The 17,822-nt window shown below is 33.2% G+C and overlaps 1 protein-coding gene across 5 annotated transcripts in view; it reads right to left on the bottom strand.

The window, feature by feature from the left end:
- The window catches only part of LOC106478207 (zinc finger homeobox protein 4-like), a 153,439-nt gene that overhangs the window by 64,148 nt on the left and 71,469 nt on the right, over positions 1–17,822 (bottom strand). Inside the window, exon 4 of one of the 5 annotated variants that reach the window (XM_022381779.1) lies at positions 14,290–14,523. The exons of the other annotated variants lie outside the window; for them this stretch is intronic. Within the exon in view, the coding sequence (XP_022237487.1) occupies positions 14,342–14,523 (182 nt within the window). The 3' untranslated portion in view covers positions 14,290–14,341. Of the gene's footprint in view, positions 1–14,289; positions 14,524–17,822 lie in introns of those variants that run through there. 5 annotated transcript variants of the gene reach the window in all.

Genomic DNA, 17,822 nt, shown 5'->3' on the forward strand with positions numbered 1-17,822 from the left:
AGTGGGATTGATCGTCACATTATAACGCCCCCACAGCTGAAAGGGCGAGCATGTTTGGTGGGACGGGGATTCGAACCCGCGACCCTTTGTTTGAAAGATGCACGTCTTAATATTAACTATTTTATGGGAGCTTTAAGTTAATTGTTTTATATCAAACTATACAGAAACTCACAGTGTAATAAATATTTTAAGGATTAATTTGAAATGGCATTTCTCTATAAAACAAATTTTGTACCATAAACTTCTAAATTTATATTCGCTTTCGTCTCCAAGGATTTTGTATACAACAATATAATCGTAGCATAATTCAAATGTTTTGCTACTTTAGCTTCTCTAAGAGACAATCAAATAGCTTGTCAATTGATAGCTTTAATTCTTTAGAAAACGTAGTTACTATATTGGAAAATATGTTAGATTAAAGATGAATGCCTCTTCGACTCACTTGGTAGTAGGAGACTAAGGTTAAATTACATTTAAAACATTTCATAGTTCAAATGCGCCTTATCCATAAAATATGATGTCATTTCTGTTTCCTCTTTTGTAATGGTTAGCATCTATTTAAAATTATATACTCCTACACAAGTAATGGTACTACTAGTTCATTTAGGAAGTCGTGCAGTACAAAATGTCCAAAGCGTCACTTTTTTCTTCAAAAAATAAAATAAAGAGAACGTGAAGTTATATATAATAATAAATGTTTCGGGTCTCTTCCTAGAGTCTTTTAAATTTTAAAACATCTAGAAAATACTACTCAAATAGTTAGGTATAGTTGTTTAAAAATAATGCATCACGATGTGGGGTTTTTTGCCAACTGCGAGTTTCTATGTTTTCGCTTCACAACTCCAAATACCAAGAGGTAAATAAAAACTGAGTGCCGAACATAGCTAGAATGGTGAATAGCCTTAAACTACCTTTCGGAATGAAACAATGTGAAATAGCAAGTATGTTTCAAAATTACACCAAACCATATTTCACACCTAGTGTCATATAAGTACATTGAGTTACAGTCCCTATCATTTTTCAACTGACCATCCATACCTATAAAGTTTCCTACAATTTGAATACTTCTCTTGGCCGAAGAGGGAACGCAAACCTCTCCTGGCTTGCCAGTTCCCTTGCTGGTGTGGAAATGAAATGAACAAAAAATCCCTATCATCCTTTTGCCTCCGACTTCCCTGTCACGCAAATGAACAATATAACCGAATCACAAGTCATCAAAATGATTTTCGTATTAAATGCATCCATCGCTGTTTTCAGAGTAATAATATTATCCTCTAGGGTCCACTGACTACTTAGGTAAATCAACCACTCTACCAGATGAACATTTACTTAAAGTGTATCTGAAGTCTCTTCCACCTGACGATCCGACCTATGATGCCACCATAATGGATAACTGGTCATCTCATATCAATTCTCCATAGTGTTCTAGCAGATTTTTCATTTTGATTTTCAACTATCTACGTACATTCCCCCCTTCTCCTTTGTCACATTAATTTAGTTTTTCTTTCGAGTACGTGTTTATAAATTATTTTCGCACGACCATCAACAATCAGCTCATGTATACACTAAGTACGTTATCTCTCTTGCTCGATTAGTGGGCGTAACCCTTTGTTTGGCCACCAGTCCCCTTTTTGGGACTGGGATGAAAATTATTTATAAATAAATCACTATCATCAACCTAGCTGCACTGCTTAGAGTTGATACTGCTTGAAACTGTCATTCTTATCTGTTCATAATTTGGGTTTTATTATCTAGTGCGAGAAGATATATTCTAAAGCTGGAGCGCAACTGCATTTTCAAACGGAAGGTCTATCACAGATAATCATTTTAAATTTTGTGATTAAAACACGAGGGTGTTACAGCAACTACAGAATATTTTGCTGCTTACAAGTGTTGTCATATTTAAGTTAAAGTTGTAATATCTCTATCTTGCAAGACGTATTTGTCCCCTGGCGGGAAAGCGGTAAGTTTACGGACTTACAACGATAAAATCCGGGGTTCGATTCCTTGCGGTGGCCACAGCAGATAGCCCTATGCGGCTTCGCTCTAAAACAAATAAATGTAAGACGTATATATATATATTATGAAACATACCTTTCAATTTAATTTTTGGAAAGGATACTCATTATCTAAGTCGACGTATTTTTCTCTAAACTCTAACGATTGAAGAGGAAAGCTGGTAAGTTGTTTGCCTCACCAAGGTTAACAGGCTAAATTTACACATTCACACATTAAAATAAACCTTACAAAGAAAACAGAAGTAAAAGAAAAACAGATATCTAACAAGAAAATATTACCTCGTAAAAATGTATTCATGAGCCACCACCTGTCAGAAACATACACACATGATAAATCACGTGATACATTTCACAGACTTCTCGGGAAACAGTAAAAGTGTACAATCTTATCACTTGCAAACAGGCTAATTCTAGCAGTACACAGGTGGAGGCCTGTCAAAAATCATAAATTGAACCTTACAATCTAGATATTCCCATAGCAACCAGATGTGTGCAACGTCTTACCCTTCCCACTATGACACACTACAACTGACAATATGTTTAAGCCTATTTTTTCATATAGTATTGTAAGTTCGACATTTCCTGTATCTTAAAGATTTTCAAAAAGAGTTTGAACCAGGTCAACAGTCTGATATACATTATTATTTACAAGTATTTTGCAGCACATTTTAACATGTTAGTGTATAAATTCTATTTTTATCTATGATTTGAAAGATATCCTCTTGATCTGCAATACAAATTTGATGTGAACTGCAAGCTTTGAGAAAACGCATTTTCTTGTAGTGTTAGGCTAAAATATTTATTGAAAGCAGAATAACACCAGTTGGACGAAGAATGCTAAACAAAAATTATAGTATTATGAAAGAGTAAGATAATAAAGGGCTATTTAAAGGTCAACAGAGTTTCAGTGATTTGATGGATTAAATGTTAATAAAGACTTTCTTACTTTTCTAGTGATTGAATAATGTTAACGTTTATTCAGATAGGTTTTGATTTATGATTGAAATGTTTTTCCGAAACAGGAATTCAAATTAAAAGTAGCTATAAGTTTGACTAGGATTTGAATCATTTTATAGATGTCTCTCAACAATGACGTTAATACTTAGGTAAAAACGCAAAAGACTGTGATGAATATGACCAGAAAAAAACGAACAGAAAAGCCTTGGAAAGCCACGGTAGAAACATTTGCATATTAGACAAGAAACGGATTTCAAGTACTAATGGGGCATCCTGAAAGTTACAATAACAAATTCGTGATGATGTACAGAGTGCTGTTGAAGAAACCATGAAAAGAACATAGCATAGGTGAAATGATGTAAAAACAAACCAATTTGAAGTGAATGACATCCCATGAAGACTCATAGTTGTTCAAGAAATTGCAGATCTTAAAATTGTCTCTGTATATAAAGCTGAAGTTGAACTTCTATAGTTCAAAGAGATGTGGGTGAACAGAGTTAAAGCAATACTAGAATTTGGAGGCCAGAAAAAGACTCTGAAAGAAAATGTGGACCACTTGCGGGAACAACTAGCAAATATAATAATCTAAATACATTTCAAGTAAAGTTCAATAATTTCAAGTACACTTTGCTTCAGCTGTCTCAACTGTACTACCTGGGTCATCATAATCTATATGAATTAAACCAAATTCTGCATTCATGCCTTCTGTAACGGAAGGTACTATATAAATGCATTCAATAACACCCTAGGTTGTTAGATAATTTCCTATCGACTGCTCCTGTCTAGGTTTAGTAAGACATTTAGGACTCTGTGCTGTGTTTTTATCCGAGTTCGGATGAAGAAATCAGCGCAGAGTTTAAAACTTGAGTAGTGCCTTAAACAATCTAAAAAGCCAGGTCAGGTATCCCTGAGGTTAAGGCATAGCCATCTCTAATTTAGAATTGCTGACCAGAAAGAGGATAATCATTCAGCAGTATCCACCGCCTATGCAGCTACATTTATTCGAATAGAGAGATTAACTGTCACAGTTATAGCTCTTCAACAGCTAAAAGTGAAAAAAATGTTCAAGAAAATATCGGAGTTCGAACTTTGGACCTCCTTATCCATAAGTTGGAACGTTGGCTATTAAGCCAACCCAGGCTCCAACAGTTGGAAGAGAACATTTCTCCAGTGTCATTTAAAACGTAGTTGTTTATGTTCTAGGTTCCAAGTTAGTTAGAGTCGCGTTATATAAATATATAACTAATGGTTATAATAAGCTATCTTATAAATTAGGCTGAGGCATATACTTTACAGACCAAAAAATGAATTCCTGACACTGAAGCTTCTTGATGGCTTCGTATAAAAGTATAGGATGTGAACATAACTTATTTGTAATCAAGGACACAATTTTGAATAATGTCTGTTCATTAAAATGTCTACATGTTAGCATTTATGAACGTCAATTCTTCTTTAAATTGACGTGTAAAGCGAGACATCTATATAATGTTGAATTAATAATGAACTACGGAACTGAACATATCTCACACCAGTTACATCATTCAGTTGAGGGATACCACTTACAATGTTCATGTAAGAAGATGCACTCAGTCAGTGACAAAATGAAGATATGGTATGATATAAATGCTGACAAGTTTAAGTTTCAATGTAGCGATATGATGTGGTTATACAATCCATTAGATATGTATATCTCTAAAGTTAAGTCGGTGTTGAATAGGTTGGCATAGATAACTCAAAGATTGGCCATTGTGGTCGGGAGTGGAAAAGTTTTGGTAGGAAAGCTGACTATTGGTCACTTGAAGAAATGATCAAACTTATATCATGATCGATCAATCAAGGAATATCAAAACCTAAGGCTTACTGTGGTTGTGACTTCAGAACCTGGTCAAAAATAAGATTTTTCCAATACTTCAACATAAGGAGAGAGAAAGCAAATAAAAGCACACATACATCGGAGAATTCTCGGGATCAGAACCCAGAAGACGAGGTGACCACAGTTGATCACAGAGCATTGATGAAAATGATCCATCAAAAAAGCCTTTTACACCCAAAGATTTATTGACATAGGCGGAGAAAAATTAATTTATGGACAAGTTAAATAGCAGAAAATAGAAATACGTTTTTTTGTTCAAAGTACTTCACAATTAAAGAGGAAAAAAGTGTTATATAGACAGCGGGAATAACATTCGATTAATCGAGAAGTCCTAAATAGAAATTGTTAGGCTGTATGCAAGTGATAGTGCGATGCAGCATGATTACAGGTGTCAAGCGAGTTTAAAAGAATAAAGATAGTGTTGTCCCTAAATGGTGCTTGCAGTTCAGGAATTCAGATAATGTTTAGGCTTAGCAAGTTAGGCTACTGTTAAAGACTCAAAGTAAGAGTTATAGATTTTTTTGCCTTTACTTCCATTAAAGCAAGTTAAATAGACCAGTAAGGTTAGTGGTAGATAGAACTATAATTATTTTGAAATGTATAGGAAGTGAATTTAAAGTTTCTTATTATAGTTTTAAAATTTACAGATGAGTTAATAGTTTATTTTTATATCTTATGGAAGATATCACATGTTTGTTTCTTACTAAACCTATGTTTGATTAATCGATCATTTAAAAAATATATTGAGTTGAAATCTCAAGTCTGAGGGCTCATAACACTATAAGCTTAATTTCGATATTCGTGATGAGCGCAAAAATATAGCTCCTTGTATTGCCTTGCGCATAACAACAAACGAATATGATATAGGCACGTACGTTTATGAAAACACGAATGTTATATTGTTGTGAAGTTTCTCATTCTATAAAGTGCTTAATGCATCTATATAAATATAATAGTACTGTCTGTTGTATGTCCATGTAACTACTTCGCAGGGTGTGGATGGATTGGGTCCATGTGGAGATACATACAAATTTTCAGTTTTGCATTTTACGTTACAAGCTCTAAAGCTTGCCACTGAACCAATTGAAGGCTACATTGAAAAAGTACATTGAATCAAGAACGTAATTAATTAGAATTCTGTTCACATCAACGTGTTTCGCATTTTTGAAATTAAACAAGGAACTGTACTACATAAAAACAAAGCACCGACTCATGCCAACCTTTATTTATTTTCATTCCATTGTTGCAGCACGTGAAAAATAATGTGTTTAAACAAGAACAGGTCCTAATGAACGCGTGTTCCTTGATAACAGTTTAAAATACCAGAAAGTATATAAAGATGTTTAATATATATGCAATACTTGAGTGACTACTTTATAGCCCAGAGTATTAATTAAGTCCTTTAGTAACAGACAAGCTTCACTTGCTCCATATGTTTTAGTTTGTTAAATGCATTAAGTCCATTTTATTATTTTAAATTTTCTTGTACATTCCATAGGTAAACTGAAATCAGATCCAAGAGTAGTTTTATTGCTATATTACCAAGCAATCATCCTGCTTGGCTCATAGCCCATCGTTAGGTATAAATTATCAACAAAACTATCGGAATGGACTATGTTGTTAAAGTTTAAATTGTGTATATATTTTTCTTCACGCAGCTTTAAATACTCTCCAAGCTTTTCCGAAACGTTCTGACCATCTTTCAAAAACATCTTCATCAATATATTTCATTTAATTGCTTTCATGATGATCGTTCGTCATATCCGAAATATTTGGACCTTATAGAGAAGTAAAGGAATTATACAAATGCGTTTCTGAATCCACTAACCAGGGGTGGGCAAGACTAAGTAATTACAACAATGACTGAGTATGTTAAGCATTGTAAAAATGTCTACAATGCGCCCCTGGATTCTGTAACCAGTAGGAAAGTCCATGAACCTACAATGTTTGAAAAAAACTAGATTTTATATAAATGTCCAAAACGTCCATGCAACTACTGCATAACCAGAAAATACTACACTTTGTAGATAAATGTTTTCCTGACCCTTCAAACCAACGGCAATAAGTCCACAAAACTATTTATAATGAAACAATACTATAAACTTTGTAAAAACGTTGTCGTGAACTTCAAACTAAGACAAAGTAATACATAAAACCACTGTATGACTGAAATCACTAGTTTCTAGTCAAATGTATAAAACACATTGTTCCAAAGTATATATAAGCAAGTCCAGAAAATTACTGCATCAATGGAAATTCTAGGCTGTGTACAAAAGTAGAAAATGTTATGCTGAGCTCTCAAAGCAAAGTAGGAAAATCCATAAAATAACTCTATGGTTGAAAATACTCAAGTCTTACGAACGTCTAAATTATTGACCTGAACTCTAAAATCGGGGTAAGTAAGTTCCAAACTACTCTACGAATGAAAATAATAAGTCAGCAGTATTGTCCTCAATTTTCAAACCAGGGCAGTTCATGAAACAAATGAAAATACCCAATATTTCACTATGTGACAGAACACTATAGTTCATTTGCACGTGCACCCTTGAATAAAGTTTTAAACCATTACATTAAAATTTTACCTTAAATTGCATTGAAAGTATAGTGTATTCAGGAAGCGAATATGTTTAGGGTTCAAAGTTCACAGGAAGGTTTTCTAGGAATGCTATAAATTATTTTGTTTACGGAACAATGAATCATTTAACTTTGAACGAACAGAAGACTCCATATCTAAGATATAGAACAAATAAAAGTATTTTCATTGTACCGTGTCCGTAATGAAAATTATTTATGATATGTGTTCAAACTTAGAAACTTCGTGTATAATGGAGTTATGCATCATATTCTGCTGAACTCTTGAAACCACAATATTATTTCATCTATTTTTAATTCATCAATAGATAATTTTAAGGGTTATACCATAATAAATTTTTAATAATGAAATGAAATACTGTGCAACAGATGTGTAATGCTTTATTGTTTGTGCTGTGTAATGTTTAAGCTGCACATTGGGCTAACTCGCCACAGGAATTGAACCCCGAATTTTAGCGTCATGAATCTTCTTACTTCTTTGGCACCGGGGAGCATATGTGATGCAAGGAATAAAAGGGAGTATTCTATATTGTTTTCTTTACACTTTGGCCCCACAGTGGCACAGCGGTATGTCTGCGGACGTACAACGCTGTGAAACCGGGTTTCGATACCCGTTGTGGGCAGAGCACAGATAGCCCCTTGTGTAGCTTTATGCTTAGTTACAAACAAACAAACCTTTACACTTTCATTACTGCATGAGGGGTTATTAGGTTGGATATATCACAAAAATGATTTATATTTCTATGCATATTTAGCTGTTAAGCTAAACATTAGGATAAAATAAAATAAATTCAACCTTTACTGTGCTTCCATATTTTTTCTTGTCAATTTATGTTATGAGACGAAACCTGCAGACGATTAAACCAATGAATGATACGTAATCTATAAATCTGAAGGAAATGTTACCATTGCCAACGTTGTATAATTATCTTTTTGCCGAGATTCTATAGCTAAACAAATTAAAATACTAAACGTATGGCGTTTTAGTTGCCTTTACTCACTACAGGGAATCTATACTTATGTAGGATTTAAATAATACGTAACATTTCTACTACTAATTTATTCTTCTGAATTATTTATCAGACAAGCTGTTCAAGATAACAAAAACTAAATGTGAAACCCAGTCTATGATATTAATTGTTAGTATATTAAATAACTTATCCGTTGAATAATTCAGAAGAATAGATAAGTATCATAAATGATACATATTTTTCAAATCCTATGTAAGTATAGGTTCACTGTGAATAGTAAAATTAAAAATACCATATGTTTAGCATACAGTTCACCACTATAACAAGCCTAGTCTTGTTATTTTGTTTATCTTTGTTCGGGGTTATTGGTGAGGGGTGGAATTCCCCGAAACCGGTATAATTCAGTGACAAGTGGTGAATCGAATAATATATTGGGCTTCGTATTCACTTTTAGTGCATTAAAATGTTGTTTTCATCAATTTTGTAATATAGCAAAGAAAAAAATGTTTAATTAATATGAAAGCAAAATACTGGGCGTTTAAGATTAATTACGACTTAATTTTCAGCGCTTATCTAAGATACACCATATAAACCATCAAACACAATTTTTGTCATTATTTAAAGAAAACAGAAATGATAAAGGTTATTACAATACAAAATAAGAACATTTAAACCAAATATGACGACCCGTACAGTATATAGGGACGAAAATAAGTTCAATACTTCAAATATTGTTTTGTCCAATTCTATAACCTTCATCACAAATGGCCCGGCAAGGCCAGGTGGTTAGGGTGCTCGACTCGCAATCTGCGGGTTCGAATCCCCGTCACACCAAACATGCTCGCCCTTTCAGCCGTTATAATGTGATGGACAATCCTACTATTCGTTGGTAAAAGAGTAGCCCAAGAGTTGGCGGTAGATGGTGATCACTAGCTGCCTTCCCTCTAGTCTTACACTGCTAAATTAGAGACGGTTAGAGCAGATAGCCTCGTGTAGCTTTGCGCGAAATTCAAAAACAAACAAACATCACAAGTAGGAATGCTAATTTCACCACTTATGTTTACCTTAAAACCAATGTAATTTTATTGCTTAATTCGTAAAAAAAATCAACAAAGATATCTCCCTCTAAATTAAGATCGCTCTGATAATCAGTCTTTCATTCAAGTATCAAAAGATAGTGGCTACAAATGCTTTAACGAACGTATTAAAAACATGTTTTTCATTGTTGTTAACAGTCGTCGCTATACCTGTCGTATCTGTTGCACTTGCGAGTCGATAGCAAAACAGCTAGAGATAGCAAGCACTCCAGGCAGCTTCTGGTCACTAGTTGAATTACTTGCTACCCACAAACGTATTCACCACCGTATACATTAATTATTGTGACTTGTCTGTAGCCTTTGGCTGTGAACATGATTAATGCACGCTCTCTAAATGTCGGCATAGAAGCAATTCTTATCATCTAGGATTTCCAATATTCATCTATTATCAGCCGTTTAGAATTGATTGTAACAACACAAGAAATATAACTTATCTTAGATTAAGATCTTAAGAAAGGATCTTAAATAAAAAAAAAGCTACTGGATTTCTTTGATAAGAGTTTTATTGAAAACTGTAATATTAAAACAAATTTGCCTGCAAAAAAAACATACAAACAACAAAAAACAGTAGATTAAAACTGAAACCAATAGTAAATCTAAAACAGTTTTTTTTTACAATATACTGTTAGAAACACTTAATCCGCGTAAGTAAAACGAATCAATGCCTTCTTCCGTTGTCCGGAAATATACGACAGAAATGCGCTAAACGCGTATTGGTAAAAAAAATGCACTTTCCAACAAACTAATGGATTACCCAAATTGACCCTTTCTGGTCGATGTGATCTTACCTAACTGAACAGAATGAAACAAAACCGCTCTGTTCACGCTCTTAAAGAAACAAAGAACGATTACTGGTTGCATGATAAACGGGATAGAATCTGTAGTATTACAACTAGAAGTTATCTACGTCTTAGACACAATACTGAGCGTGGATGCCAGCTTTCGGAACTACACTTATCTTGTGTTTAAGAATGACTATATCCAGTTTAGAGCTATCGTGCTTTAACTTTAAGCCTGAATATATCTCGCTTTGTCTAGGTGGGAATTTGAAAAGGTTTGAAAGACTAAATGGTAGCTGATTAAATGTCATCTTATACCGTGGGTAGGATAATAACTTGCTTGCAAAGCAAATCTGAACAAAGGGGTTGACTTGCACCTGACCAAAACTGGGAAGGCGAAGGTACAAATGACGTCATTTGTGGAGGGGGGAGGTAAGAACTAGTGGCTGGACCATGGCGGTCACCCGCTGTGCTAAGAAAGCTTGGGGCTGGGAAGAAGGTCCCGCGCTGAGCTCAAGCGTCACAAAAAGGACTTTACCACGACAAGAATTTATTACGAACGTCCCTGTCAGAACAGTCACGTCAACCTAGCTCTTAAGTGACCTGATTTAAAAAGAGCTTTTAGGGATTCACGCAGATTTTCAAGCTAGTCAATACAAGTGAGTTCTTGTGATTTGTTTATGATCTCCGACGTCAGTTATAATGGTATAACCGAAGAAAGTATTATAGCGAAGTGATTTGTTCTGATAATACAAAACTAGCTAAATGAATACCGAACTGGTGTATTTTAAGTGTTTTACACTCACAAAAAAACAAACCGATCATTCCATAGGTATTTGAAGAACTTGTAGCATTTCGCCACAATTTAATTCTATTCAATTAGCTAAACGAATAGTTCATAAAGTTTATGCTACTCCATCGTCATTGAGTCATTAACATCTAAACAATGTTCCGCATGTATAATCATAAAAGTTTATTATGAATAACGATTTAAAACAATCCTTGTAACGCAATTAGCAGCATATATTTTTGAAATTTCAACAAAAATGTTTTTCTCTTATAAAACATGTCCTCATATTAATATTTTTCCACTAATCAAACATTTTTTTACGTCCTATCGTATTAATTAAGCAGTTTTAGAGAAGGTTTGGTTTGTTATGAATTTCGCGCAAAGCTACACGAGGGTTATCTGCGTTGGCCGTCTCTAATTTATTAGTGAAAGACTAGAGGGAAGGCAGCTTGTAATGACCACCCGACGCCAACTCTTTGGCTACTCTTTTACCAACGAATAGTGAGATTGACCGTCACATTATAACGCTTTCACGGCTAAAAGGGCGAGCATGTTTGGTGAGACACTCAGATTGCGAGTCAAGCGCCCTAACCACCTGGCCATGCTGGGCCAAGTGGAAGGAATATTTATATGGTTTTTTGATAGATCATGTCAAAACATACAAGATCGAAAAATATATCATGCATTCACCCCATATTCATATGTGTGTTTACGATTTATTAAATGCTTATTAGTCTGGTTTTTCAATAAGGGATCCTTGTGTTCAGCAGTTTAGAATTATTCTTATAATTATTTTCAAATTTTAACTTGAGCTATAAAAATGTAGATAATCATAACATTTCATTGTTCTCACAATTGAGTTATTAGGGACAACCAATAATGCGTCAGCTGAGAAGTTTCGGAGGCGTTGAAGAGATTGGGAGTTCGTATCAAGTGGACCCGCTCTACAAATATGATCCAGATATAATATCAAAATCCTGCCTCCGTCCTGGAAGGTCATCGCTCAAAAGGCCCACACAAAATACAAACATAAAATATTCTTTTTTTTAGTGTTAATGACGCGTGGCATTAAGAATGATAGACGAAGCGGTCTTGCTACCTTGTTATGAAGGAATGGTACAAAACGGCTCTCCTTATTTGCATACAATTATTTAAAAAATTACAAACAAAAGCTGAAGCTAGAAGTTGTCCTCTTTTAGATTAACCTCGTCAGTGTAGTGTGTGGTTTAGGTCATTATGTTTACAAAAACAAATATAATACCTTACAAAAACTGCCAAGGATTATCACTCATGGAAAAGTAAGAAAAATAGATCTAAATCAGAAATATTCAGTAATATCAAAGAATTTATAGAAGTAACGAGGTACATGTCTGGCTATCTATCTGTCCATTTTTTTTATTTCACAGTGTCTGTCCTTCCTTATATTCATTCATCCACTTACTTAATAATAATTCGTTTTGCCTTATTCTTCTTCTATCTACTACATCGTTATGTTTCTATATATATTTTTTAAATAATAGCGTGTAACTGCATTGTGTACTTTTAGTTGACAATGACGAAATGACGTAGATTGCACTTTACTGAACACGCAAGAAAATCGACTTGGTTCGAAGGAAACTTTAACGTAAAGTACATGTGATAATGAGCTAACTGGCGAAACAGTTAGTGCTGATTTTAAGAGAATTAATTGTGCATTTTTTTATTGAAACTTAGTTTAGTGATAAGTTAATTAAAAGGTCATTTCTTTTTCTTTTTGAACAATAAAGTATGTTGCATATATTATTATTCAATATTTACGACATATGATTTAATTGTGAACATTCTTATTTGCTTACACTTTTAATTATGTTGTAGACAGAAGAACAATATTAGGTCTACCTAATATAAATAGGAAGGTAATTAAAACCTAGAATTATTAATCTTACTATGATGTTAATTTAAACTGTTGCAGCAAATACAACACATACACGTGAAACTCGTTTCTTACTCTTCATCGTGATATAATAATACTTTATAAAACGACGTTCATGACCTATAAATACGTCATAAACATGGCGAAGCCATTAGACAGAAGCTTGTTGAGACTCTTGTGTTTATGGTTAGATGTTCATTGCATTATTTTACTGAACTGTATGTGCAGGGAACAGGCGAATTCAATTATTTTTACAGAAGGATCATTACTCATTAAATATGAAGGCAGCAGGTGTGATTTCTTGAGCACTAATGCAGGAGTCTGGTCAGTAATGGACCAAAGGACAGTAACATCAATCATCTAATGTCAGCCCATAAGCACCATGTTCCATAAAAGTCCTTTGTTTATGTGAGGAAACAGACTGTGATGGAATAACTAAGTCTTTCAAGTTACAGTGGATGGAAGTCAAGGAATCATAAATGTTCTCCATTATCAGGCTTAGAAAAATAGTCTTGGCTCTTTTAAGGACAAGTTCTTATGAAAATCAATAAAAGATATTTCAAAATAGTTTGCTTAATTTCTCTTTCATCAAACTATTCTTGATATTTTCATGCTCTAATTTTCTGGTGTTTATTAAGAGCATATAAGCAATGTAAACAAGATGATAATCTATAACCTCATTTTAAAACTAGATTAATAACCTCAAAATTACCAAATACAAGACTACATGCATTACAATCTGTAATAATGTTCACTGTGCAGAAAGAAAAAGTTACACAAAGAAAAGGAGATACATCTGAAGCCCACACTATGCGCGTTGGGTGCATATTGAGCATTATCAACATTCATGTAGAAACTGTGCAAAGTGAAAAATATTGGCGGAATTTCCTGTTTCGTTTTACAAAACGCAATTCAACAGAAATTTTGACAAAAAAGTTACAAAATTTAAACTTCAGTGAAAGATAGCGTAAAACAGTGCATCACAGAACAAAAAATAAAAAACAAAGTTCATAACACTGCCAAATTTAAAAGAAAAAGTGTCTATTTATTATAGAATAATCAAATCATAAAACAATAGAGCGCTCGACTCGCAACCCGCGGATCGCGAAATCGAATCCCGTCACCGAACATGTTTGCCCTCTTAGCGATGGAGGCGTTAAACAGAGGGTCAATCCCACTCTTCGTTGGTGAAAGAGTAGCCAGGAGTTGCCTTTGGGTTGTGTTGACTAGCAGCCTTCCGTCTAGTCTATCACTTCAAAATTAGGGATGGCTAGCGCTGATAGCACTTGAGTAGTTTTGCGCGAAATTCAAAAACACACAAACCAATAATGATAAATCGTTAGTTTGCCACTTTATTTGCTACGTTTTTGTTTCAACAAGTCTGTGTGTGTGTGTGATAACTTCCCGTTATATGTTTTATATGTATGCTTGAGATCGATCACATAAAGATGAAATAGCCACTGAATACATCTCCAGAGATGATAACTACAAAATGTAAAAGGTAGATACGCTCCTGATAACTTCCGTAGAGCTCCTATAACAAACAATAGCTCAGGTTACTTGCGTTAAACTATATCTCAGATACATGCAAGTTTAACCCATTTAGGCTTACCATTATCTGTAACAAAGTTATTTCAACAAACTGCTGCCGTGTTTTCAGTGTAATGCCGTTAAACCTTTATTTCTTACAGTTAACTACAAATATGCAAAACGCATCTAACGTAGCTGATACTTCGTGCAGTCTATCGTTGAAACGTTTATTGCGAAAAAAAATTAATATTAAATACAGAACGACTAAACCTTATAGATTTCTGAAGAAATAATTAATTTAAGTTAGGCTGATTTTTTGCGTGGTATCGACATAGCTTTGAAAGTGACGAAACGCCCCTTTTTTTTAAAAAAAAAGATTTTAATTAATTTTAGTTAGTGATAATTTTCCTTACTTATTAGGTTCATTGAAGTTGTACTATTGATTTCTACTTGTATAATAAGTTGTAAAATGATTTAAAATAATGCTTTTTTGGAAAACATTATTACTGTAACTCTAAATGTAAACGATCGTGATAAAATTAAGAATTGCATATCAATTTACGACAGATGTGGCAAAATAATATATTTTTTACTGCGGAGGTTTTTAATATCTTTCCTACCCATATAATTGCCTAAGAAGAATGTAAAATTATACAGGATACAGAAGAACGTTGGTCACACATGAGACTGTTATATATATAAATATATAATATTCAATGCGAAATTTTGGTCATTGAACTCAGTAGTTTATGAGCAAGGAAAAAATTATTAAAATTAACGAAAATGGATAAAGCTACAATGAAACATTTTAAAACACAAACTACAAAAAATTGATGAGAAACGTCGATAGAAAAAAGTATATATTGTTTCTTGTCAACGTAGCTGTACAATATTTGTAAATATGTTTAGAAATGAATAAAAACCGTATAACTCGAACACTTTTGAAAGGTGGACCTTTCTTATTCGGGGGCAAACCTTTCGAAAGCGCTCGGGTTACAGGGTTTTTATTGATCTCGATCAAGACTTCTTGAACCTATGTGTTTTTCTAACATCATGAATGTAAATATGTTTAAGTATTGTATTTTTCCAATATATTCTTCAACGCAATGATAATAATAATCCAACTTTCAAGGTGAGCATTAACACAATAAAATTAATTTATAATTCGTTTTTTGACGATACTTATTAAACTATTTTCTAGAAATTTTATGTTTAATTCAGTAGCTTCTCAGGTGTTCCACTGTCGTTTTTAATCCGGAAAAAGACATAAGAATTGAAGGAGGAGTTCTTCGTTGCTGCTGTTACTATTGGCAACACTATTTTAAAATGAAACTACGAATCAAAACTGCTTGTTTAGCAAGAACTTACCTCAGAGAAAACTCGTATTAAAACGTAAATTTGTAGCTATAACACATGGGATTTACAAGATGAACAAGCATATATATAAATACATATAGATAGATAGAGAGAGAGAGAGCTCTAAACGGTGTTAGGGAATCGCCATAACACACGCTATTCTACACCGATTATTTTTGAACTGCATAAAACTAGAAGAAAATGTGATAATACTTAGAATTTTTTAGTAAAATAGTGAAAAAATCGAAAAAATCTTATCAATCTGTTAAAAACCTCTAAATAAACCTACCTTTAAACACCTGCCGTTTTATTGTTCTCAGCTCCTAAAATTCTTTGTACAAGTAAAACAGAAAACATAACTCTGCCAGTAAATAAAGGTAGAGGATATGTTTAGCATTGTTATTTGGTATACTTTTGCAGATATAGTCTATATTTTGTTCTGCAACTTTAACCATATAATGTAATACTTTTTCGTCATATAAACATATACCATAAAAAAGTATTTTACATGTCATACTGAAAATAAGTTATAAAGTATTAAAATTATTCTTCTGTATAGTTTATCATAGAAATTAGTTTAAATGTTCTATGTATTCTGTAAACAAAACGCTTTCAACTGTTCAACATCTGGCTGGAGAAGGGAAATCGGTAATCCTCACACTACATTAACTGCAGTGATGCGTGTTTTGGTTCGGGAATCTCGATCGAAATAAATGTAATTATAAAAATATTTTGTTTATAATAATGTTTGCTATAACTACCAGACATTTATGACTATAGAGTAATAACGAAGTGATAAGGTCATTTCAAAAACACTATATAAATTACAGCGCGTGGCCTAGCGTTATGACTAAATTTTTGAAAACCTAAGGTGTGTTTGTGTGGGAAAATAAAATACATTAAACTTTTTAATAACTGTGTGGCCATTAACTAAGCAATTAAAATACAGGTGACTAAATAATTAAAGTACGGGTAAACTAAAAAGAATGTGCATATGTTTATACAAAACAATGATTTATTTCAAGATGTATCTGGAATTGTTAAGGCTGAATAACATTGAAACAGAAAAGTGGTATTAGACCATGCAGTACAATATTGAAAACTCAAAAGAAAATACCTGGTCAGAAATGAAAATGAAAAGATAAAAAAAGAAACAACAAAATACAGAAAATTTCTGAAAATGCGTTTATTTTTACACCCAACACTTAAATCGGTGTCGGTACATGTTGGCAAGTTGCACTGATTATATACACATAAGATGAAACAAAATAATTATTTCATTCTCAAAGTTACAAAGTAAATGAAACTTCTAATAGCTATCACAAGACAGGAAGTACACTTCAAAAATAACAAAGTACTTCATATTCACGTGACGAACATGCCATAACTAATAGAAATCAGCCTAACTGCAAACTGGATAAAACATGCAGTGAAAGTAAAACAAATCTGTGATCACTTATAACATGTACGTTCAACTTAATAAAAGCTTCCTATAGAAAAACAATTTCTGTGAGCATTCCAAAGAAATAGTTCATTGCTTACATAGGAAAAATTCATTAGTGAATTAATACTGGCAAAACTCAGTGCCGCTAACTGTTCATCCGTTTGTGTTGAAAGTTACAGTAAAATGGATATACTTGCTTGATTATGATAACATGATGGATACACAATGAATGTGGAATTTTAAGAACAAAGGTTTAGAACATAACCACTAGGCGTTAAAGTTTTCTGTTACATATTCTTTACATCTAGATAAGGGTTTCTAGTTGGAAATAGAAAGTCTCAGGTTATGTCTCATACAAAAATCATAAATATTCATAATTCCTTAAAAATCGAATCAACAACAACAAAAACTTATTTTCGTGTTAAAAAAGTATCACTGACCAAATATCACTTTAATATCAAACAGACGAATGGAAATGTAGCTAAAAAGAATGTTTTAATACA

The sequence above is a fragment of the Limulus polyphemus genome, unplaced genomic scaffold (assembly GCF_000517525.1).
Source record: "Limulus polyphemus unplaced genomic scaffold, Limulus_polyphemus-2.1.2 Scaffold9, whole genome shotgun sequence".
NCBI classification, from domain to species: Eukaryota; Metazoa; Arthropoda; class Merostomata; order Xiphosura; family Limulidae; genus Limulus; species Limulus polyphemus.